The 23,766-nt window shown below is 38.0% G+C and overlaps 2 protein-coding genes across 4 annotated transcripts in view; one reads left to right on the top strand and one right to left on the bottom strand.

Annotated features, from left to right (window-relative positions):
• Positions 1–3,703: 3,703 nt before the first annotated feature.
• Positions 3,704–19,038, top strand: FAM98B (family with sequence similarity 98 member B). The gene is made up of 8 exons (XM_057376015.1): positions 3,704–3,824; positions 4,539–4,687; positions 5,482–5,616; positions 6,149–6,327; positions 12,078–12,158; positions 12,530–12,646; positions 14,967–15,134; positions 15,903–19,038. Exons 1-8 carry the CDS (start codon positions 3,760–3,762, stop codon positions 16,290–16,292), a joined length of 1,284 nt encoding a protein of 427 aa, XP_057231998.1. The 5' UTR covers positions 3,704–3,759; the 3' UTR covers positions 16,293–19,038.
• A 1,340-nt stretch (positions 19,039–20,378) lies between these two features.
• RASGRP1 (RAS guanyl releasing protein 1) overlaps positions 20,379–23,766 on the bottom strand; it is a 37,195-nt gene continuing 33,807 nt past the window's right edge. For 2 of the 3 annotated variants that reach the window (XM_057376012.1, XM_057376014.1), the window contains one exon: positions 20,379–22,977. In XM_057376012.1, coding sequence (XP_057231995.1) covers positions 22,843–22,977 — 135 coding nt within the window. In that variant the 3' untranslated portion in view covers positions 20,379–22,842. The remainder of the gene's footprint in view (positions 22,978–23,766) is intronic. The other variant, XM_057376013.1, reaches the window with a different exon arrangement.

The raw sequence follows: 23,766 nt of genomic DNA, 5'->3' as shown, positions 1-23,766 counted from the left end.
AATGAGGTTTATACTGCCTGAGGTGGCTACTCCCAAATCATCCTTRAAGATAAGAACAGATTTACAGAAGGATTAAAAGCAATTTAACATTAGCTTTTAAACAAGCAAGCTACACTTGCTTAAATTACAGCAAGACTGAAGAACAGAACCTTTTTTAATGGGTTAAAAAAATGATTAGCATTTTTTTATAGATGGAAGCTGAACAGACATTCTGTACTAAGTTAAACTGATGAAAAAATATGTGTAAAAAAGTTGTATCATTGTAACAAGTAAAACTGGTTTTGTTGCATTTTATACTCAATATAAGCTTCTTATATCAACCTAGGTTCACATAGAGTGCTGTCTTTTCTCAATCATTTTTAAACTGTGCACATACAGTACAACATTGCATGTAGACGAGCTTGGATTAGAGGATGTAGGACATTCAACTCTTTCTCCACTCCTATGATCCCCTCTAGTGGTCAATTAATTGTCTGCTAAATGTTTCTTAGTACCAAAAACTATTTGTACCTCTACTGCATCAAAACAGTGTCTTGTCTCCATTTTGTTTGAATTCAAGAAATCTTGTTTTTTATTCCTGTGCTGCATATGACAAGGACAAAGCAATGAATCTTTTGCAATGTGCAGCTGGTGCATCTGTGGGCAGCTTTATTTTCCCTTCTAGGAGCACAGAGATTGTGCCCACCACGCAGAGCCCAAAGCCATCTCTGCTGGCAGCGCAGACCAAGGGGGTGATGGYCCTGCTGCTGCAGTAAGCAGGACCCTTCCATCCCATTCCTGCCATTTGGCTGGCTGAGAATACCCACTGCAAGCCTGGCAGCAGGAACACTTCTGAAGCAGTTTTGAACGCAACAATTTGTGACTTGTCGTATTTGTTCAAGTAAATGGTTGAGGTTTATTTATCTCAATAGAAAATTGAGTGATGTATTTTGTTTTTAGCAAGGTTACAGGCAACTTGTAATTGTAGATATTATATACAAATTGGCAGAAGACATTTCTCCAAAATTCCCATCTCCACCTAATGCAGAGACAGCTGCCATTTTGTATCATTTAAAGTTGATKCAAGTCAGTGCTGATCCAGTGCTATCTTCATTTTCTAATCTTGGCTAGGCACCTCTACTTCTTCCTCGTGCTAGCACTAAGAGTTATCTGTCTGCTGAGGGATATGGCTAACTGGCAGACTAATGAAAAAGAAAGCCTGACAAAAACTGAAAAGCTCTAGGTCACTGACGACCTACCTAAAGTCACATAGGCCTTTTGTTGGGAAATAATGGCTGAGTGCTGAGACCTCTTCCTTTGGTGTTCTCATTCGTGTGTTTGGTTTTATGTTTGTGTWTTGCAAAGGGAATGGGGTAAAGTCCACACCCAGGGACATAGATTGTTACAAAATGTATTTTAGCCAGCTCATTATTCTTTTTCACTCCCCCACAGATGGGAAAYTCAGGAATGGACACAGAGAAAGCCATGGATTGCATGAGTGGTAACACTATGAGAGGAACATAAGCAGATAATCACATCTGAAATAGTCTTTCAGTTGTGGGTGTCAAGAGACAATTTGTGAAATTCAAACTTGTTTTTCCTCACACACAGAACATCTCTACTATACAGGAAAAATATGATTTTTCAAAAGCACCATGTGGAATTAAAACAGTGATTGATGCATATGCTAGGCTATCATATATCCATATMCATATATTTATATATATGCAATGCTATCAAAAGACAGTGGAAGAAATTAATAATTTAGGTATTGTACTGTAACATAAATTAGCAAAATAATATATGGCACATAGAAAAATTTACAGGGAGACCTACTTGTACCACACAGTGTCTCTTAAACCACCAGATTTCTTTCTAGTTTTGATAGATTATGTTATGCTACTTTCACTTCCAGTGGTTTCCGGATCTTTYTCTTGGCCTGCATTATTGACTGATAAGAAAACTTCTTGGTTTTACAGAACAACTGTACAGTGATGAATCACTCTGCGTAGCATAAAGATACAGCTTTAAAAATAAAGGAAAATAGAATGGRCTATTTCTGTCCATTTCTGCATATGTTGTTTTCTCAATTTATTAATTGGATGTTAATGCTTAAAAAGGAGCAGGAGTTATGTTCAGAATTTCTGCTCCTTCATTTAGAGAAATTATATTAAMCCATTTGAAACAAAGTCCCTTTAAAGTTCAGTCAYAAGAGCTGTGAAAGAGACTGCTGAGGTACTAGCACTGATGGACACATATGGTCAGCATAAATGCTCTTCTTTCCCCTGACTGCCATAAACAATGTTTTTAATTTCTGGATTTCTGTCTGGGGGTGTGGGAGGGTGTCACGGCTATCCTGATTCCCACTTTTTAAAGCTTAGCACTCAATAAAGCCACATTAYCTGTTAAATAGAAATAATTCAAAACATCTGCTTCCAAAATTGTGGAGATTTCACACATTAAGAACAGCTATGTTGTAACTRAGATTGTATGCCTTTATGGGTCTTCATCACAGATTCAGCCACAGGATTTTCTGTAGGTCCATGTAAGAAGACACTGRTAAAAAGGTCAAAGGGACTGTTGTGGTTTAACATCACCTGGCAACTAAGCAACACCCAACCATTCACTCGCTACCCCAACACTGGGACTGGGGAGAGAATCTGAAAAGTGACAACATGCRTAGGTTAAGAAGTAAACAGCAAAAGTTTAAAAGGTCGTGGGTTGAGATAAAAGTTTAATACATAGAGCAGAAGTCGTGCATGCAAGCAAAGCAAAACAAGGAATTAATTCACTGCTTCCCATAGGMAGGCTGGGAGGTATACAGCCATCCCCAGGGCAACAAACACGGGAAGACAAATGCCATCACTCCAAACATCCCTAACTCCAAACATCCTTAYTCCTTTTCCCCCCAGCTTTATATACTGATCACGATGCCACATGGATCAGTATATCCCGGGAATATCCCTTTGGTAGCTGGTGTCAGCTGTCCTGGCTGTGYCCCCTCCCAGATGCCTCAGTCCCTTCACAGTGGGGTACTGTGAGAGTATGAGAAGCAGAAAAGGCCTTGCCCCTGTGCAAATGCTGCTCAGCAACAACAAAAACATCTCTATCAATACTGTTTTCGGTACAAATGCAAAACACAGCCCCATACTAGCCACTGTGAAGAGTTAACTCTACCTCAGCAAAAATCAGCACAGCAGGGCTGAGACACCCACAGTGGAAAATCAGGACTACAGGTGCCCTGGAGACACGGCCTGCACCATCTCAGGCAGAATCTCACACTTTGAGAGATTCCAGAATGACTGCAGAGCTYCAGGCCTCAACACCTGCTTTTCTAAACCACGTCCCAGAGGCGGCTTGGGCTAAGGGTGGCAGAACGGGCTGCCCCTGSCATGAGCCATGTCCGGAGCCCAAAAGGGCGCCCGTGGTCTCTCCTGGCCCTGTATTTGTCCAGGTACCCCCATGGAGCGGAGCAGGGACTGCGGCGGGCAGGGGTTTGGGGCCAAATRCGGAGCAGAGCCGCAGGGCCAGGGGACGAGCCCCGCCGGGGAAGGGCGAGGGGGCCCGGCACTCCCCAGCAGGGGCGGAAAGGCAGAGCCGAGCTGTGTGGAAGGTTCATCCCCGAGGGACCGCACGGTCCTTGCGAGCGGGGGCGGGAGAGGGGCGGGGGCAGCGCGGGGCCTCCCCCGTTCGGGGCTGCCGAGCGGCGGAACGCGGCGGCGCCGGGCGCGGGTTGCGGCGGGCCGGTTTGAGGCGCGCACCGCGCGGCACGGCGCCGGCATGAGGGAGCTGCCGCCGGGCCCGGGGATGGAGAGCGACATCTTGGACGCGCTGGAGGCCTTGGGGTAACCGGGGAGCAGCGGCGGCGCCCCCTGCGAGGAGCGGGGGGCCGAGGGCAGCCTGGCCGGGCGCGGAGCGGGGCACCGCCGCCGCGGGCGAGAGGCCGGGCCGGAGGCGGGATCGGCAGAGGGACGGGCCCCGCGTTCCTGCGGGTGCCGGGGGCTCGGCGGGGCCGGGAGCGGGCGGTGGGCTCGTCCTGGCGGTGGTTCGGGGAGGGCAGAGGGGCCCGGCTGTTCCGTGGGGTGCAGGGGTGGGCAGCGCTGGGGCGGCCGCTGGAGGCTGAAGGGGCAGCATCTSCTTGGTGCCTTCCCACCTCCCGCTATGTGCTTCGGATCGCACCGGGCACAAAYGGTGCGAAATTTAATTTTTAGTTATGTTATTCCCACTACTCTAGGACAGTGAATTSTTAATGTTAGGAGGAAATGCGACTAAGCACTTGAATTAATACTTGAGTTCTTTGCCAGGCGTGTTTTGAGAGATCAAAGTCTGTTTTCMCATTCACATGCAAAAATGCCTGCCTCATATTTTCTGACAAACTATTTTGTTTATAAGTGGCCAATAAATTTTGATGTGTTTAAAAGTCTGACTTATTCCTTGACAAAATTAACACAGAAAGATTAATTCCTTTAAGTGTGGTTACTAACCAGCTTAGAGTAAAAKAATTTTAAAACATGCATTTTATGGTGCACTTACTTCTTATTACTTATATGTCTGTGTAGGTACACGGGTGCCCTGTTGGAGGAGGAGGCCCTGACTAAAGCAGCAGAAAATGGATTGTCTTCACCAGAATTTTTTGAGCTTTGCGTTTGGTTAGGTTCCCAAATCAAGTCACTTTGTAATATGGAAGAAAGCATCACTGCAACAGATGGTATATGAATGTTAATTTAGTATTTGTTCAGTGGATTTAGACCCGTATTGTTCAGCTGATAGTGGAATGACAGTGTTAAAGTTTACAAGACAGCTAAAAGGCAGCCAAACTCAGGGTGATGTTGGTGTGTTTGTAGATCTTAGGTTAAGGTTTTGTGTTGTGAAGACTGTTCCAAAAGGAAAAAAGAAAGTGATTTGGGGTGGGTTTAGATCTACATAAATATAAAAGGTACATTCAGGCCTGTAATCATATTTTGATGGTGTAAATTGCAGTGCTGGATATTTTCAGGCTGTTCCAATGCAGTTTTCCTGTCAGCAGTGTGTGGATACATGAGGTGCTTGGTAGCGCTGCCTGATTATTTTTGTCCAGTGCTGGAATTTGGATGAGATTTTATATTACTTACATTTTCACTAAAAAGGTAGTAGAAATAAAAATTAATCACTGAAAATAATGGGTTCATGACTCCTGTAACTTCTTAATCAGAAAAATAATTACATCAACATGCTATTTAGTGACACAGACTGTTCACTTCCTACTGATGTTCATTTGTGTTCGTGTCTTCAGAGACTGCTGTAGCATTACCTCATTCAAAGCACAAGTACAATATGCTAACAGAAGGCATGTCTGCTTGTATGTATGCTTGTGTGCTTAAACATGTTTAAATGTTATTAGGGTGGTAAGTGGTTAATCTTTGGGCTGTTAAAATCTGCAGATTTAAGTGTATAAATTATAAAAATGAGATTGCAGTTTGATGTTTCTGTAAAAAGCCATTAATTGTGCATTTATTTCCATAGGTGTAAAAGACGTAGAGAGCTTCCAGCTTGAGATCAGTGGTTTTCTGAGAGAAATGGCTTGTCCATATTTGTCACTAGTATCTGGAGACATCAAAGACAGATTAAGAGAGAAAGAAGATTGTCTTAAACTCCTGTGTAAGTAATGATCATTTTTCCCATTTATAATACAGTATATGCATGCTTTATAGTTACTGTACAATTTCTATTGCAAAGTTCATAATGTGTTTTACACATCTTAAATTTATGTGTACGATCATTATATTCTAGCTCAGCATGCATCGGCTCACTTGTSCAAAATGAAAAATAGAACAGCATTAGAAAGCTGTTTTAGCAGAAACTAAAATTTCTTTTAAAAGCATGGTACAGTCTACTGAGACCTTCTGATCCCTCTCTTGATCCAGTTGTTCTAGCTCACCTAAACTGAGACCTTGCTTCCTGCAGGGCAGCTTGAACAGAAATGCTGCAGGTGCTGAAAGCAGAATTGAAAGAAACTGTCCAAGTTTAAGTTGTACTTGGACAAATGAATGACAGCAGGARCCAGTGTGATAATATGAGATTTTCTTTTAGCGTAGTTATTTTACAAATGTATATATTGTAGCTGTATATGAGAATGTGGGTGCAGAAATACTTGTCTCTAAATCTGCCATTATGATGCTTTTCTCTCTAGTATTTCTAAGTACAGAACTTCAGGCTTTAAAGATTCTACACAGCAAGAAAATTAAAGGCTCCCATTCAGAAAAGCACAATGAAATTATTCAGGAAGTGCAAGCTATTTGTGATGCACTGAATCTGCCAAACTCCTCATCTTCTGGTATTCCTCCCTTGCTAACCAGTGTGGAACAAAAGGTATGGGCTTTTATGTGTTCTACTGCTAAACTGTAAGCACTATTTCTGTAAGCATTCACTGGGCCCAGCAGTCTCACCCATAAAAGCCCTGACAAGTGCAAAAGAATTTTAATTCTTAAAGCCAGCTTAGTGTTTTAAGTTATGAGGTGAAATATATCAGCATTTGCCTGAGGTTGCAGTGTACCTGATCAGACATACTTCGCCATGCAAGTTTAAGTTGTAAGTTTTCCTCTCACCCATTCAAATGTGATGCAGCAAGCAAAAGACTTTGGGTAATAATTGACTGTGCATACCTGTAGTCATTTCTGAGTTGTATTTAAGTTTAATRTCCAAAACTTAAGTTAAATTCTTTWTAGCTCATTAATTTTTTAATTGCAAGTATGGATTTKTTGGCGCCATTGCCTTAGTTGCGGAGGAGGATGAAAATGCCTGAATTACCAGTATTCAGTGAATGAGCCCGCTTAAACTTTATTCAGCAAGACAATTCTTTCTGTTGTGTCCCTCCAGGTTCTAACTGATTTCACTGATGTGATCCTTAGTCTGATTTCCTTGCTGCAGAATGCAGATAGGCTCTTGAGGTGGAATTTATCCTCTCTGTCAGACAGCAAAAAGTTTTGCTCTTCATCTCTCCCTAGTGTTTGGGGAGAGAGTCACTGATAGCACCTTAAGGGTAGCATAAAAACTCCCTCTGCTTCTGAGTCTGCAAGTTTAATAATTTTACATGATTGTGCTACTATTTTRCTTTCTTATCAGCCAGTGGGCAGTTGAACATTCAGAGATTTTGGGGAGGGCCTGTTACCTGCATGAATTTCCTACATCTGTCTTCAGTGTGACTAGGCAAAACCTTTAATAGAGTCAGTTACAAAAGGCCCCACCTAGGTGCAAATGGAAATGCCAATTCCTGCACTGTTAACTGTGCTTGATCTCTTCAGTTCTAAGGAAGTCTTCACATCCAGTAAGTATTTTTGAAGAGATGAAGAAACAACTCTTAGCACTGTTCTGAGAACGAAAATGTCAGTTACAGCTAATAACTAATGGGCATAAATTGGCCTGATTCTGCTGATCTCCCCCTGTGAGTGTTAGGTATGTTTACATCCATRTGAGTTTATAGGCTGCACCCATGGCTGGTGGCCTTCCTTGCTCAATTCCTTGCTTCACTTTACAGGTACAGATTTAGTTTCATCCCATTATAGGGATAGGGCTCCAGTTCTGAAGTGGGACAGCCTGGTGCACCAGTTTGTTCACACACTTATAGTGATACTGGAACATTTTCTTTGAATTATTGGACACCTGGTATTTTGCAAAGTCCAAAATTTCCTGTCAGATAGGCGCACAGGCTTGAATGGTGTGTATTGTTGCTCTCCCAGTTTCTATAAACTATTACAGTACTAAAATGAAGAGAATCTTAAAAGCGTTTTAGCTTTGGTTTTGGTGGTTGTTTGTTTGGTTTTTTTTTTTTTTAATAATGCTGCCTGAACTATCTTTCAGTAGTTTTCAGATCTGTCAGTTCCACAGTGGATATACCACTTATACTCACTTCAGAGTATAGAAAGGTGGCAAAACTGGTTCATTCATCTTCTGTTACTCCAAATGAAATGCAATTTGTTCTCTGGGTGTTTCATTCCTTATAAACAAAATATTTTTTCCTACCTCGCAGGACATTTTGTAGAATTTCTGCTGTATGCTTACTTGTCTTTCATCCACTACTTTCATATAGGACAAGTTTGGAGTGATTTTGATAGGTTACAGAGTTAGAGACCTACATTTATAGGTATAGCTGCATTAGAAAGGTGGTGCCACTGATTAAAGTTCATTGGCTTTGTAAACATTTGTTTTCAGACCACCATTTTATTACTTTTATTATATGCTCAAAAATTCATTTGGAATGATCCATTTATTTTTCCAAATACTTTATGAATTTTGATTTAATTAGATTCTGGATAAAATTGGACTGTTGCTGTTTAATATTATTCACAATACAAACTTACATACCAATGTAATATTTCTATTTAGTGTATCTGCAAATGTATCTGCAGCATTTCAACATGTCTACTCTTTGTCTACTCTTTGTCTAGCATCTTCAGCATTGTCAGTAGCTGTGGGAGTAGTTCTGAGAATAGTTTGGCTGTGCAGCAGCAACCTACCAAAGGGACAGATCACACACTGTATTTTGGTATGGAACATTAGAACATTTATTGTTTTAAATAATTTTCCAGTTTATTTAAGAGACTAGTCTGAAATCAGGATTGCTTTCTTCAGAAAACTGAAGAAAGTTTTTCTAGTAGCTCAAACTTCAAATATACAATCTCCTGTAATTACATAGGGTAGTGGTTATCAACATAAATAAGAAAATGTGAGAGATAAATTAACAGTATTACAGGCTTCTACCACTAATTTTATTTTATTTTATTTTATTTTATTTTATTTTATTTTATTTTATGGTACTGGAAAACTAATAGTAATTTTTCACTTGTTTAAGATGCTGTTCCCTTATAAAGTATATTTACAAGGGGGGAGTCTAGGAGTCATTCTGAAATCTAGTGCCAAAACCTCTCTAAGTTCTTAAAGAACATTGATGAAAGATTCAGAAAAGTTTATGCCAGTGTTGTGCTTTGTAAACAGTGCTCACATCTGGCTGTTTTCCAATCAAGATAGTGTGAATTTCACACCTAATCACAAAGTGAGATTCTAATATTGTTTATTTGAAAAACTCCTTAATGTAATATTATTCAAAAGACTCTTGAACTTTTTTTTGCCTGCATTATGAAAAGTAGTCCTCTGCTTTTCACATATCAGTAGAATGAAAAGAAACTCTTAAAGGGTTACTGTACAAACTAAATCAAAATTATGGTATCAAAACACGTAAGTGAAATGTGAGAGGAATATTTTTAAAAATATTTGTGTATGCATCCTAGAATTTATTCATATGTAAGTTAATAAGTTAAATTACATTTAACTGTTACTCTGTAGTAACTTTACAGATGCAATGGTGCCTGGATAGTAAGTATTTATGTAATTGCAGGGAACAAGACATAAGAGTTGTCCTGTTCATCAGACATCAAGGTCAAACAAAAATTTATTTAAACTTAAAGAAGTACTGAATTTATCTGCAGGTATATGAAAGAGAGGCTTAAAATATTTTGTGCTTAAAATTTTAGGTGATCTCTCTGCAGCTGTGCACTACACTTTATGACTAATTAAGGCAATGTTATTTCTTTATAGTGTTGATAGTTTAACTTAAATTAATAAAATGACACCTCTCCCCAGGTCAGGTTTTTTTTAAAATATTGAAAACCCATATAATATAATAATATATATAATATGTTTTTCTGTGCTAAAGGTGTTAAACATAAAAATTACTGCTCTGTTTTGGCAGACAAGGATAATTAATAAATATATTGAACATGGTAATGAAATGCGAGCTAAATTTCTTCACAGGAGTAAGTACAAAATTACAAAACAAATGAGAAATGTCATAATAAGTAAAGATACACTTTGTTTGGTAACAGTAGAATAACTGTATTTTTATGCAGCAGGTTTTGAAGTTGGTATTTTTGTCTCAGGCAGATCCAACAGCTTATTTGTTTTCATTTTATTTTTAGAGGGTTTGTGAACTTCCAAAACAATCACCTAAATTTTTAGTGTTACTAAGATCATTGATTACACAGTGTGTCTAATAGTGTTAAATACTACTCTACATCTAGTTTTAATTACTTGGTTTGCTTTTTGCACTGAATGTGTAAAAACTTTAGGATGATTTGGCTATTACAATTTGTTTTACATTTATCTGAGTATGTTTTCACTGCTCTTTAACTGGGCACTGCTTTTGTTCCCAGTTACATGTGCATACTTCTTTTTAGGTTGTGGTGTATTTTTTTAAACTCCTGCATATCCTTCTCAATCTAGGGCAACTGTTACGTGTAGGAATATGGGTTATAAGGTAGATTCTCACATCCATTGTGTTCTTGTCCTCTGGCACACAGGTGTATGTCAGAGTTCTTGTGCTCATACCTCTGTCATCAGTCATGGCTGGACAATGTTTTCTGCAGATGTAAGGCAGCTCAACTTACTTCACCATGTAGTAGTAGGATTTCCCTGTGATCCCTGCAGATGGGAGTGAGGAGTATGTGAAGATTCAGAAATCTGGACATGACTTTACAGTGTGTCACAAACATAGATCAGTTCATGAGCATAGACAGTTCATCAGTGACGAGATTCCTCCTTGACTGTTACTTGATTAGTAAAGCTGTACTGGATAAAAATTACATAGCTACTCTCTTAAACTTAGAAAGAAAGGTTGCAGAAATATGGGGGCAGTTTCTCAGTCAATAAAGAATTGTTTCATTTAGCTGCTCTTACTTCTGATTCTGATTTTTGTTATCTTCCTTAATTGTTCTCTTTAAACTTCCTTTTGCTTTTCACTTCATGGAAATCAGGAGTATGCAGCGTTGATCGACTTGTGATGGCAGAATGTGTGGCTTTTGTATGTGGAGCCCAGTGTCGCATTTACCTCTCAGTTGTCCTTGCAGCTGCAGACTTAGAATAATTCTAACTTCTAGTATTCAGCATCACTGGCTTTCAGATCTTCCTTCACACTCAAACTGTAAATTACATTGTGGATTTTTCATTTTGTTGTGTTGGGTTTTTTGTTTTTTTTTTTTAATACTCTCTTCCTTTCGATTCATTAGAACCTTTGAGGTAATATTTCTGACCTCAATGGTATGTATTTAGATCTCTCTTGCCCAAAAGAATTTTTGATTCATCTGCAGTTCGTTCCTTCCATACTAATTACTGACCTGATCATTTCTGGCTGTTGCACTGATCTTACGCTATTGCTGATTGTTAACTTTAGATTTTGATTCCTCAGATATTTGTTTTAATTTATAGTTTGTGCGTAGATGCATTTACATTTTGGAGTGAAATATGACAGGCACCATGTACATGCTTCAGTAAGATTTAAAAAAATGTCTACATTTGCAAGATGGACAGACAACCCTGCAGTGTCTTTTGTAAAGAAAATASAAAAAGTTGTGGATGTTTGTGCTAATGGTTTTAGAAGAGCTTTGCCAATGGAAGTTCACTAAAAAGAGGAGGTAGAGGTTTCTTGTGATGAGAGAGGAGAATGCAGTGGTAGTTGAAAGGCAGAGAGAGCATGTTYGATCTCTGATTATTGATGACAAGAACTAGTGGAGGAAGTATAAGCAAGTTGATTTGAAGTGAATGCAAAAGTTTTAAACATAATATTAACTGGAACCAATTAGAGGATTATAATAAAATTAATGAGAAGGAATGACTATATCTGTCCATATCTCCTGCCTTTTTTACTAGCACCCTTCCCCAGAATTTTTGCAGCCCAGTGTTGCATTTGGCAACAGAACTTCAAACTTGCAATTATTGTAGTTACACCGCTTAGTAATATGTAAAATGAGTAATTTGACTGGTCCCACTTTCTGTATGAACTTGATAAATTTGCCATATAGCTGTTGTTCTATTACTGGGAGGAGAAGTGATGTGCCATAAAATATTTTTGGGGCTGGTCAAATATTTAGAGGCTGGTCATCTTATAAAAGTATTCAGGAAATCTTTTTAACGTGGATCATAAGCCAGAAGATGAGTATATGTTTTCATGAGTCTGCTAAAACAAAGGTGCTGTGTTTGATCTTATGAGTAGCAAAATGAGATTGTAAAAAATTGTGCTGACATTAATCTAAATATCATTGGTGTTCTGAGATGTATGTGTTTTGTTTCAGATAAAGGACATTCTCTCAAAAGTTAAAAATAACCATGTGGGAAAATCACTGCTGACAAATCCTTTGAACTCTGACCAAGTGGTAAAGAATTTTCTCTATTTCTTTTCAGTATTTAACAGGATGAATAAAGTTAATGCATACAGCTTCATTTAACTTTGCCCTTTTTACAGTCACTGTTTTTGTTAATACTAAAGTTCAGTTGCTAAATACTAACAATGGTAATCAGATCCTTCCAGAATTGACATGAGAAAAAAGACCTTGTGTTTATTCATCCAATATTAACTTTCAAAACTTTTTGTATATACATACTACTGTACCATTACACAGATGTTCTGTAGTTTGTAGTGGTTGCCTCGGGATAGGCATCTTAGTTGATGAATGGKGTTAACTTTGAATTGACTTCTATAACTTTATGTATTTGAGTGTTTGAATTTCTTGTTGTAACACTGCAGGAAAGATTGGAAAAAATCAATGATGCTCTCTGTAGTGAGTATGAGTGTCGACGGCGGATGTTAATGAAGAGGCTCGATGTGACTGTTCAGTCTTTTGGCTGGTCTGATAGAGCAAAGGTAAACTTCATGTATTTTATGCTTTCTGTAGGTAGGAGTCTGTTATAGTTCCCACGTCTTCCTAGACAATATGCATACCATGTACATACACTTCCCTTACTGTTAACTTTTTCTGGCCTGTTTCTTATCCTAAGTGGCAATATCCAAATCCTAGGTGTTGAGGAAGGGGAAGGATTTAACCAGSGAGCATAGTCCGTCCTTTGTGACTGTTTATAGCTTCAAAATTAGAAGTTGTAGCATCCTCTGTTGGGGTTTCTCACTTTAATTAAAGTGCCCATCTCCCTGTTTTCTGTATCTAACACCCTCCAATGAAGCCGAGGAGGGAACCTCAGCACCTCCCATGAAGATGCAAAAGTAAGACAAACACTGGGCCTTTACATGGATTGAGTGTCAAAAGTGATTGCTCATAAAGTCTGTGAGGTTGCAGTGACTGCTGCCTATTGTGGGTTCAGTGCTACTGGATGAACTGCTGTTCACTTGAACAGCTTGTGTGAGAATATCCCACAATTGCTTGTAATTCTTCAGATCACTAAAAATTCCAAAGCACTCCTTTGTATTTTCTCTGCTGGTATTGTTTTAATTGTGATAATTTCATTAGTTCTATTTCTTAGAACTGTGTATATTAGGAAGTAGTCATGTTGTTTCTGAGCTGGAGATATATCTTGCTTGTATCGAAAAGAGTAGGGAGATGAGATACASTAAGTTTGTAATTTGATGAAGATGTGAGAAACTGGAGGCAAGTGTTTTTGCTTATGAGTGGCAAGATCAGTTTTCCTTCTTAAGCTTTCCTTCCTTCCTTTCTGTGGAAAGCTTAAGATGGATAAATCTTAAAGCTTGGAAAGTTTACTGGAAGTATGGATTGCCACAAGTCTTTGTGGCATCACAAACTTGTCCTTGACACATGCAGAACCAACTTCATGAAGTTCACTAAGTCTCACTGGAAGACATGAGTCTAGATGCTGCTGTGCTGCATTGTAATGGCTCACTATTTAATTTCTGAAGGGGTTGTGAATGCTTGTGTGCTGCAAGAAAGGAAAAAGGGGCATTTAGCTCAGAGAAACCAGAAGATGTCCCTACTTCCTTACAGCTGTGCTAATACAATTATTTATCTTCAAATTTGAAGTGTGCCTCTAAAATGTAGTTGATGTGACTGATGACTAACATAATCAGACTTTGTCATTTGCTATTGTTCCATTCAAACAATGTGAAAAACAGTGAATGCCCTTATGAAATAGAATAATAAAGATATTTTTGATGATAAAGTAGTCAGATGATTCATTTGCCTTTTAAAGGTTGTTGATGTGAAATATGTGCAGTTCCAGAAATAACCATGCTACATACTAAATCAAAATTACATATTATTTTCAATCTCCTTTTTTACATTATTTCTCTTGAAGGATGTTCATAACACCTTTGAGAAGGTTTTGGGGATTGAAAATGTTCTGGCATTGATGTAATTTAGAGATGTTTTTTTAAGCCAAGAGACAAATTGTAGTCTTTTTAAAATTTGTAGCTTGCCTTTTTTCCCCCACTATTAAATAAGATATGGATACATTTCTTTGCTTTTGATGATGTGGCATCTTGGGGGTTTTTTTTAGATTTTTTGTAACTTGTTCAGTCCCGAGGAGGGGTAAGTTTGCAGACTGAAATGGGTTCACAAGTGATGGACTAATTACCTAGCAAAACAGTCTTGTAAAGGTTTAGCACCTATTTCTGGTCTAGTCAATATCAAATGTTTTATTTCACTCTGAAGAGCATTCTAGATTTTCCCAGAAAGTATATTTATTTTTATTTTTTGCTGAACAAATGAAGCATCAAAGCATGCTTGGAAAAAAACTGATATTCTCGTCTTCTCAGCGTCACATTTTCATGGCTTGTGTGTAATGCTGCATTGATACATTTTCACTTTTTTTTCCACAGTTTGACCTTACCTTGAAGCTGCTCTGTTTTCATCACGTTTAGAATCTGTCTGTTGAATTTGGTTACGTAAAGCTCTTGGCAGAGCAGTATGGACTCCTCAAGTTGTAGATATGTTGGAAGACATCAGAGAAWCTGTTTGCTGGCAGTGGATAGAGGAGTTTCTTTCATAATGGTGCTAAGCTTCAKCATCAATTATACACAATCAGCAGCACTATCTATATAATAGCTCCACCAATATAAAGCGAATTGGTGATAACTGACATTACGTTTTGTCAGGTAGTCTGTGTTTTCTGGCCCTTGTGTTCAAAGTGAAACTTACTGAGACCAATACATGGTTTATAGTAAGTCTGTTGATGTGTTGATGCCTGGCAAGTAAGTTGTGTTTGATGTTCCCTTTCAGGTAAAGACAGATGAAATAGCGCGAATCTATCAGCCCAAGCGCTATGCGTTGTCTCCAAAGTCGACCATTTCATTAGCTCACCTTCTTGCTGCTCGCCAGGATTTATCCAAGATCATAAGAACAAGCAGTGGATCAACACGGGAGAAAACTGCCTGTGCTATCAACAAGGTATGCTCCTTGTTTCTGGCATGTGATGAAAGACATGAGAATTTACAGACCTATCAAAGTAATTCTGGAATTACACTGGTTCTGCTTGGTACTTTCATTTCATTTTTCCCATTTAAGAAAGGAAGGTTTGCAGTATTCCAGTAGACATTGCAGAAACCTTTTTTTTTTTAATCTTGCTGGACAGTCATGCAACAGGATGAAACAGGGTAGTGTAGATGAGAGGGAAGAGTGTGGGGGTGTACATGTGTGTTTGTGTGTGTGTAAATCACTTCTTGAGTTCAGTGGAACTGCACACCTCAAGGATACATGTAAGTATTTGTGGTATCAGTTCCTGGGCTACCTTGCCAGAATTGTGTTGTTTGGTTTGTAAACCAGCATCTCTGGTATGGCCACAGTAATGAACCAACACTGTGCTGCATTCTTGAGTGTGATAAAAGCTGGAGCTTCTGAGTAGTGACAGGAGTTTCACCATTCAAATGGTGACTAAACCTGTTTTTACTGATCCTGTATTTACAGATTTTCCTAATTATTTCTGTTATTATTTCCTAGTTATTTCTGTTTTAGAGGTGAAAAATGAGAATATTTCCAGTTATGTTGTGATGTTACAAGGACAAGACACAGTGATTCTRCTGTCAGGCACTGCACTAAGGGGCCTTTTTTCCTGAAAACAGCAGGCAGCATTTCTCTGTCCACAGGAGAAGACCCCGTGTCTGTTCAAGTTATCACTGCTGATTTTTAACTCTGAAAATGACCTGTTTTTCCTTATAGGTTCTGATGGGGAGAGTCCCTGACCGTGGAGGCAGACCAACAGAGATTGAACCACCTCCTCCCGAAATGCCTCCATGGCAAAAAAGACAAGAAGGTGGTGGAAGAGGTGGCTGGGGAGGTGGTGGTGGTGGAAGGGGCAACTGGGGAGGTGGAGGGGGTAGAGGAGGAGGAGGTGGAGGTTTCAGAGGTGGTGGAAGAGGTGGGGGTGGCTACCAGGGTGGGGGTGGCTACCAGGGTGGGGGTGGCTACCAAGGTGGGGGTGGCTACCAAGGTGGAGGTGGCTACCAAGGTGGAGGTGGCTTCCAAGGTGGTAGGGGAGGATATGGTGGCAGGGGAGGCTATAATGATCCATATGGTGGAAGAGGAGGGGGAGGATACCGAAGATACTGAAGTACTGTAAATCTTAAGAGTAACTGGCAAAATATAGTGGTGGTGTTTACTGGCATTAGGAATTTAGATATATTGACTTGGGTTTAGATTAGAATTAAGTATGAGACCATATGAATCATTTCATTAGACCAACTGATGTTCTCACTGAGTTCTTTTAGTTAACTGAACAGAACTTTTATACTAAAATCTGATGACTAAAGTCCTTGTTTTTCGTACTGCTTATATGGTGTTTTTTATTATGTCATTTTATTTAAAATAAGTCTCTGCTGAATAAAACCCTTTCTAAACAAACAAAAATATATGAATGGTCAGACCTCTCTAATTATTCATGTAGCATGTCTACTCTCCTGCTCCAAAATGTTATGTAGAAAAAGCAAAGTAGGCCTAAGAACTAAATGAAACCACTTTTAAAAGAATGCTGCTTTCAGGCTTTTTCTCTTCATCTCTTAGTTCTTCATGTACAGTTTTSATGTGGGTCATGTGAGTGAGTTTTAATTTCAAATGTTAAAATCCTTAAGGCTTTGGTCAAAATTATTCAATTAGATTAAATTATTTTTGCAGAACTTCACATTAAAGTAACATTGTGAATTAGTACTCTACACAAATTAAATAAGGTTGTTTTTGTGTTCATGAGGTATCAGACACTAAAGATCAGAGTGTGTACTGTAAACTCAGAATCATAGTGAGTTTTGGCAGCATCTTATTTTCGTTTTATACATTTACCATTTTTGGTGTTTCATAAGAATATTTGAAGCTCAGATGGGGCAGGAAACCTGAAGCTATTATGTCTGGTAAGAATTCATATATATCCTTGTGAATCAGCCATGAGACAAAGTTTGAATAAGCTGAGCTCTGTAAGAAAGAACATGACATTTCTTCTCCCCTTTACTTCTTCCCCCTTTTTTATATTTTCCCCCTTCTCCCCTGCCTGCTCTGTGTTTGGGAGTCACCAGCTGCCTAGTTAGTAAGACACCTCATACAGCAGTTGCCTTTCCTCAGTGATTTCTGTCTCTCCTACTCTGCCACTCTAAAAGAAGCCCTGTCTTTATGGTGTGGGTGCTTTCTCCCTCACATACACCGTTACTCTTGGAGTTAGTTGTCATGCAATTATGTCTGTAAATACATGTAGACAGAAATTAGAGTAGTCAAAGAAGACAGTTTCTCCTACCCTGTATCTTTTAGATCTCCCATGCTGTGAGGCTGTTCCTGAGAACAGAGGTGGAACAGGGGGTGATGTCTGACAGCGTGTCAGTCATGACAGCATTTATCAGGGTCAGGTTACTACAGAGAGATTCAGGCAGGCATCTGATTAACCTGGTGTGTCTGTTGATTAGCACACCAGCCTTGAAACACTTGTAACTGTAGGCTTAACTGCAGGTTGAACTTTAGGATTTGATTTTGAATTTATGTTCCTCAGCTACAAGTTCCTTCTGCACAAATTAGCTATTGGTGTCCATTGGTAACCTTTAAAGATGTTTTTTTACGTTCATAAACATACGTAACRTCCTATTCCATTGGCGATTTCATGCATTAATGTAAAGCTCTGTTCAAAAACGAATTTCGATCTTTAAAAAGTTTTTTGCCTGTTATTTCCTCTCTCATCAGTTCCCTTGAGAATGCTGCTTCTGCTGTAATAGGTACAGCTTTATCCAGGCTTTAGGGTCCYACCAGGTGCCTGACAAAAAGGCAGTTTTCCTGGCTTGAACAYGTTAGCTGGGATGTGAACTTTTGGAATAATGGCTTAATGTCACCCAACTGCTAGCACTGTATTTCCTTTGCCAGATTTTTTCTATGCTCCTTACTGGCTTAAGCCCTCGGCAGCCTCTGCAGTCTGCATGGAGGGACTGTCATGGGTCACATGGGAGCAAAGAATAGTTCACAAATTGATGACATACCAAGTGGGACTGCTGGCCTTGGAGTGAAGTGTTGGTTAGTTTTTAACAACCAAAGCCTTAAGATAAAATTCTGTTTGCTCATCCCAAYGTTACTTTTTCTACAAGTAATCAGCCATCAAGCATGTGGCTTCATCATGGAAATAACTCTGGAAACAAACAACTTACCTATGCCTAAAGGTTTCATTAGTCTTAGGCTGCAAGGTTGCACGATTTAGTTGGATTGTTGTAGCTGCAGATGTGGATGTGCCTTGGTGTTTTTACACTCATCAGTCCATCCTGTTTRTAGTAGGCAGGAGAGTTCTGAATTCAGTAAATCAAGTGAAGCAAGTACATGCCCACTTCAATTCTAACAATTATTTGAGTATTATATTTCAATTTTATGTTTGTAGACCATGTAAAATATGGAAATTTGAATAGGTTGGAGATTTTCTTTTTTAATATGGCCCCTTCAGTTTTTAAGTAATTTCAAAATGTGAAGCCAGTAGTTGAAAACTAAAGTAAGCATCACCATATTTCATGGAGGTACTCTTTGCTGTCCTCTTGTCAGACTATGCTTTTAATTTCTCAAACAATGCAATAACACCATGAGAGTGACTAATTTAAAGTTCAAGTTTTGTTTGTTTTGAAAAAACACATTTTCAAAAATTCTGTTGTAAGTAAAAGATTTTYATATATGTATTTGTGAGCATTTTTGTGTTTATTCGCACCTAAATGAATATTGTTTTGTTAAGAACTGAAAAAAAAGGTAAGGGATGTTTTTCAGGAATGGAGAGAGACACTTTTGTTAACAGCTGTAAACACTGAGGAATAAAGTACTGTATTTGAAATTATTTTCATCACCTGTGTATTGTGATTTGGATTCATTATCTCATGTTCCTCCTGTGTTTGTAAGAAAAAAATCCTGCTGGTGATTTACAATTGTGATGAAACTTATTTTCTATGGTAATGAAAAATATCATATATTTTGACCAAAATGAAGAAGGCTGTAGATAACTATATAGGAAAATTTTAACAGACAAGGTATGTCATCAGTATATCCCTAATACATTGTCTGGGATTAATAGGGAATCTCAGTTAAATTTTATCTTAATTTAAAAAAAAAAAGCATAGTGATCAATATGATCTATATGATCACTTCTGTCTTTATGGAAACTAGGGRAATATCCTCCAATCACTTCTCAAGTTTTTTTATTTTCTGTAACTATAAAGAAAATGACAACTTGTTTTGTGTGTGTAAGACTGTAGAGCAGATCTGCCACGTAAGTAAAAGTTTCAGTTCTTGTTGTCTTCCCTTACATGATAAAAGATAACTGAAATAATGTTTATTCCCCATATAAAAACAAATTAAGGATATRGTGTTTTGAGGTTTATTAAAAGGTAAAAAACAGCAAGTCTTTAGGGTGCCATAGGCAGCATTAGCAGATGCAGTAGAAGACTTACTTAAACTTGACTATTGTGCTGTAAAATCTTTTCAAATTAGCATTCTTAACAAAAGTCAGATACTATGATAATAAAGATTACAAAGGTGCTTTGTAGTACTTGGAATAGTGAGTAGGAAAACAGCGTCTGTACTGTGTCTGTACCACTAAAATACCAAACAAATAATCTACAAATATTTAGCTTCCTAAGTTTTCCCAGGCTTCTTTCCAAGGCTCAGAGAGGGTGAAGCTGGTCTGGAGACTGGTAGTAGGTTAATGCTGCAGAAGCATCTCAGGTAAGAGTCATGGAAGATGAATACTGGTAGTGTACATTTCTCTGAGACACAAAATCAGAGGCATGAAACACAATTTTAATATTTTTCCTATTATAAATATTAAACCAAAATCTTACAATTTATATAAAAATCTTTACAATCTGTACACTTTTTCAGTCTTCTCAGACAGCATTAAAACTTGTTCAAGTTGCCATAGAGATCAGWTACAATAAAATAACAGATACTAGAACAAAAGCACATTTCCAAAAACATATATAAGCTAATCTAAAAGCAWTTGTATTTAACCTGAATATGAACAGTAGCCCTGCCTTGTTAAGATATTAATCAATCTATTTACTTTTATCTTTAAACAATCAGAATTCACGCTTAAGAAATAAACAGGGGATGGGTGGCGTGTCTTTTGTCTTGTATGTACAGCTGAACTAGAGAAGGAAAAGGTGTTTTCATTTAACTTAGCCATGACAGGATAAATTTCAATATCATTGACTTTTAAAGAGCACTTTTAATTGTGTCTTTTTTTTTTTTCTAATATAAAGCAGCTTGAAGGTTAACACAGAGGCAAGTGATTCTTTTTGGGTAGCAYTGTCAGTTTTAACAACTTTCCTGTAGTCAAATTCCGCTATTAGTCTTTCATGCAGGAAAAAGAAAGTCCCAGAAGAAGGGACTAACAGCACTTAAAGAAAAACAGAAAGGAAATTAATGTTAGTGGCTTTGGGCAAACAGAGAACCTGAAGATACTTAAGGAGCTCTGAAGTTATCCATATATCAAATTACTTCTTTGCAGCAGGAAGTTTTCACACATGAAGCACTGCACCCTTGTTCTGTAAGACATTCCTGCAAAGAGATCCCTTTTAAGCCTTTTAGATTGAACAAGTAGACAACACAGAGAAACAGTAAGTTAGTACTTAAGACTGTACAAATATGTGCTAACTCAATTTTGAGTGCTCAGTAGTTGGTTACACAGCAGCCTTTGGCCCAGCTGCTGATGTTAAAAGGAAAATTCCCTAATTCTGAGATTTTGTTCATGATCTCCACCCTCCATCATAGACACAGTATAGGTATAYACACAAGTTATGTTAAAATCCAGAGTTTAGACCACAGCTAAATGAGCAGTTACCTTGGCTGTACAACAAGATTAATGAGTCTTGGCTGTTCCTTTGGGGTATTTTTGAAGTAAGTGAAAATATATTCAACTTTTATCTTGCTTTATAGTTGTAGAAACAGACTTTTATGTGCTAAATGCCTAATGCAAATACACCTTGTTCTGGTTACCTGAATAGAGGACAAATTCCAAGAAATTCACAGAAAATGGCAAACCAATTTTGCAGACATGACCTGACAGCATTTCTGATTGCTTCACTGATCAATGTGCAATTCCATGTTACTTGTTAATAATTCAGGTTTAGTGTATGAGTCAAAAAAGCTGTGCAGTCTTCAGAGCTTCTGTTTTTTTCCTATGCAGTTCAGATATTTACAGTAATGCGACAGAAAATCTACTACTTCTACTCTTTCCCTTCATTTATTTTTGCTTAATACGTGGAGTTGCAAGCACAATCAATTTCAAAACAASAATTTAGAATCACTAAACTAAATCATATTCTTGATAATGACTAAATTGTGGATGGAATGTATATTTACACAACTTTGAGCACAAAGCACAGATGCTGTTGTAATTGACTAAATTTTAATCTACAAGTTTTGAGGAGCATTAAGTAGACTTTGTTTCTGATGTCTGTATGTGTGATGACAAATCTCTGATAAATACAAGCAAGTTTTACACAACTGTTAAGTATACAGATTCTCTTGGAATGCAAATGCAATTTTAAAATTGGCTCTTCTGACAAGTAGATTTATCAGTAACTTGAAAGACTGTTTTGTTGTCTCTTAACAATATGTACACTTTGTATCTTTAAGTTACCTCCTTCACACCTTTTACTATACAAAATTTACAGACATAAGAGCACACTCATCTTGACTCTTTACTTAAAGTGCATGTGAAATCTAGGAGAGAGAAAGTGGAGAAATCTTGTTAGGAGCTCTGAAATACAGTAGCTATTGCACTGGGATTGCTGTAGTTTCCCTCATGGCTCTAAAGGTTCTACAGAACAAGAGCATCTGTTTTGACATGAGAAATATAATCAACCTTGTCCCATATCTACTGTATGGGGATCCCTTAAACCAAATAAGTAGAATTAAATGTTCCAAGTCATGGCATGGAACACAARAATGGAAGCAGTATTCAATGTCAAGTTTGTATAGTCTCACCTCTCTTACATTAGAAAAGGTAAGCATTTGAGCAGCAGAGCTTCTAAAGCTCTGAAGAAAGTTTAAAAAAATTGTCAGTTTATCTTAAAGTGTAAGGATCAATCAAATATAAGCTTAACTACTTATTTTAATGTTCTTGTTAGTTTTTGGAATTAAAAATGACTGTTCACTTCATGGTTTTAATTGGTTTCAGCTCCAAGGGGAAGGAACTGTTTTTCTTAATGTGGTATTTCTGCAGTTTTGCTTACCCATCTTTATAAAACATTTGTTTCTGCAAAACTAAGTTTTGGCCAAATTTGAGGTTACACATTCTTATGAATAGCTACTTTGTTAGAACACTCACACACTAAGGTGTACTGCTGGCAGTCAAATCCCTGGGGAATCAATATGGTCTTCAATGTGAACAGAGACTTCAGCAACACTCTTACTCCTTTTAAAAGCAAATCCAGCAGTTACTATTTTCATTGCACACATAATGTTAAATTACTTTCAAAGGTCAAAGGAATGATTTTATACATCTGGGAGTGCATGTTTAATAGGGACATGTGTTGAATAAARAGAACATTTCTGCTTAACATCCTTCAGATTCTCTCTCCAGTCCACTTGGTAAAGCAGCTTTATCAKGATTCTTCTTCTAGTCTTACATTCTTCCATAGGAGATTTTTCCTCTCATCTGCTAGGAGCAGTCTCTGTGTTGTAGATTGTCAACTACATGGTTTCTTTTCTGGATTGTAAGAGATTCAATTGTTTTATGTGCCTGTTCCAGTTGGATCTTTAAACCTTCATTGTCTGCCTTTAAAATATTCCTTTCCTAAACAAACAAACAAAAAAAGAGTTTTATTTTATTCTGTAATTGTTTGAGGACTGTCTGATTGTATATTTAAGTTGACTGCCATAAACATAAATTAGTGTAGCTCTTATCAGAACCAGTAACTTATTTGAACAGTCCTTGTTCTATCCTTTGTGTATACTCTCACAACTTTGGAGTAGCTGTCATGTCCACAACCTGCATTTATCCGCCCTCCACTGCACCTCTCATAACAACAGTATTCTGAGGAAACAACACAGCTCACACTTTGCTGCTCTACTATTGGAGAAACTGATGTACCAGAAGCTAAGCCATTAATTTATAACATCATCTGCTGKTCAGTAATTGAGGCCAGGGTCTGATGAGGGAGCAAGGACAAATGTAAATTATGGGACTTACATGAATGGGACATTTTAAAGAATGAGATTTTACAAATTACATCCATATTTCACATCCTTGTATTGAATGTACTGTTGATTGAAAGGGAAGTGGTTTGTACTGGAAGATTCTTGTCTTAATCTCTGTCTCTTTCATAACAGATGCTGCTTTACCAGCAGCAAGGGATACTTTGAAAGTTCTAGTGATCATTCAAAGATCAGACTGTGGTCCTCCATGTTGTTTCATCACAGAATAGTGATAAATATTGAGTAAAAAGTATGAAAATAAGTYTGATTTCATTCCTTGTAATTACTGGATCCCCCCAGGCAGTTGTAATAGTCTCTATAATCTGTCTAGAAAGGTGTTTCTACAAACCTGAATTTGGGCCATGTTTGACGTGACACAGTCCCATGA

Source organism: Malurus melanocephalus, unplaced genomic scaffold, assembly GCF_030028575.1.
Source record: "Malurus melanocephalus ecotype Western Australia unplaced genomic scaffold, MMel_1.1 scaffold_267, whole genome shotgun sequence".
In the NCBI taxonomy this organism is placed as follows: domain Eukaryota; kingdom Metazoa; phylum Chordata; class Aves; order Passeriformes; family Maluridae; genus Malurus; species Malurus melanocephalus.
The sequence above is the reverse complement of the archived record's forward strand: the minus strand, read 5'-3'. Positions and strand labels throughout refer to the sequence as shown.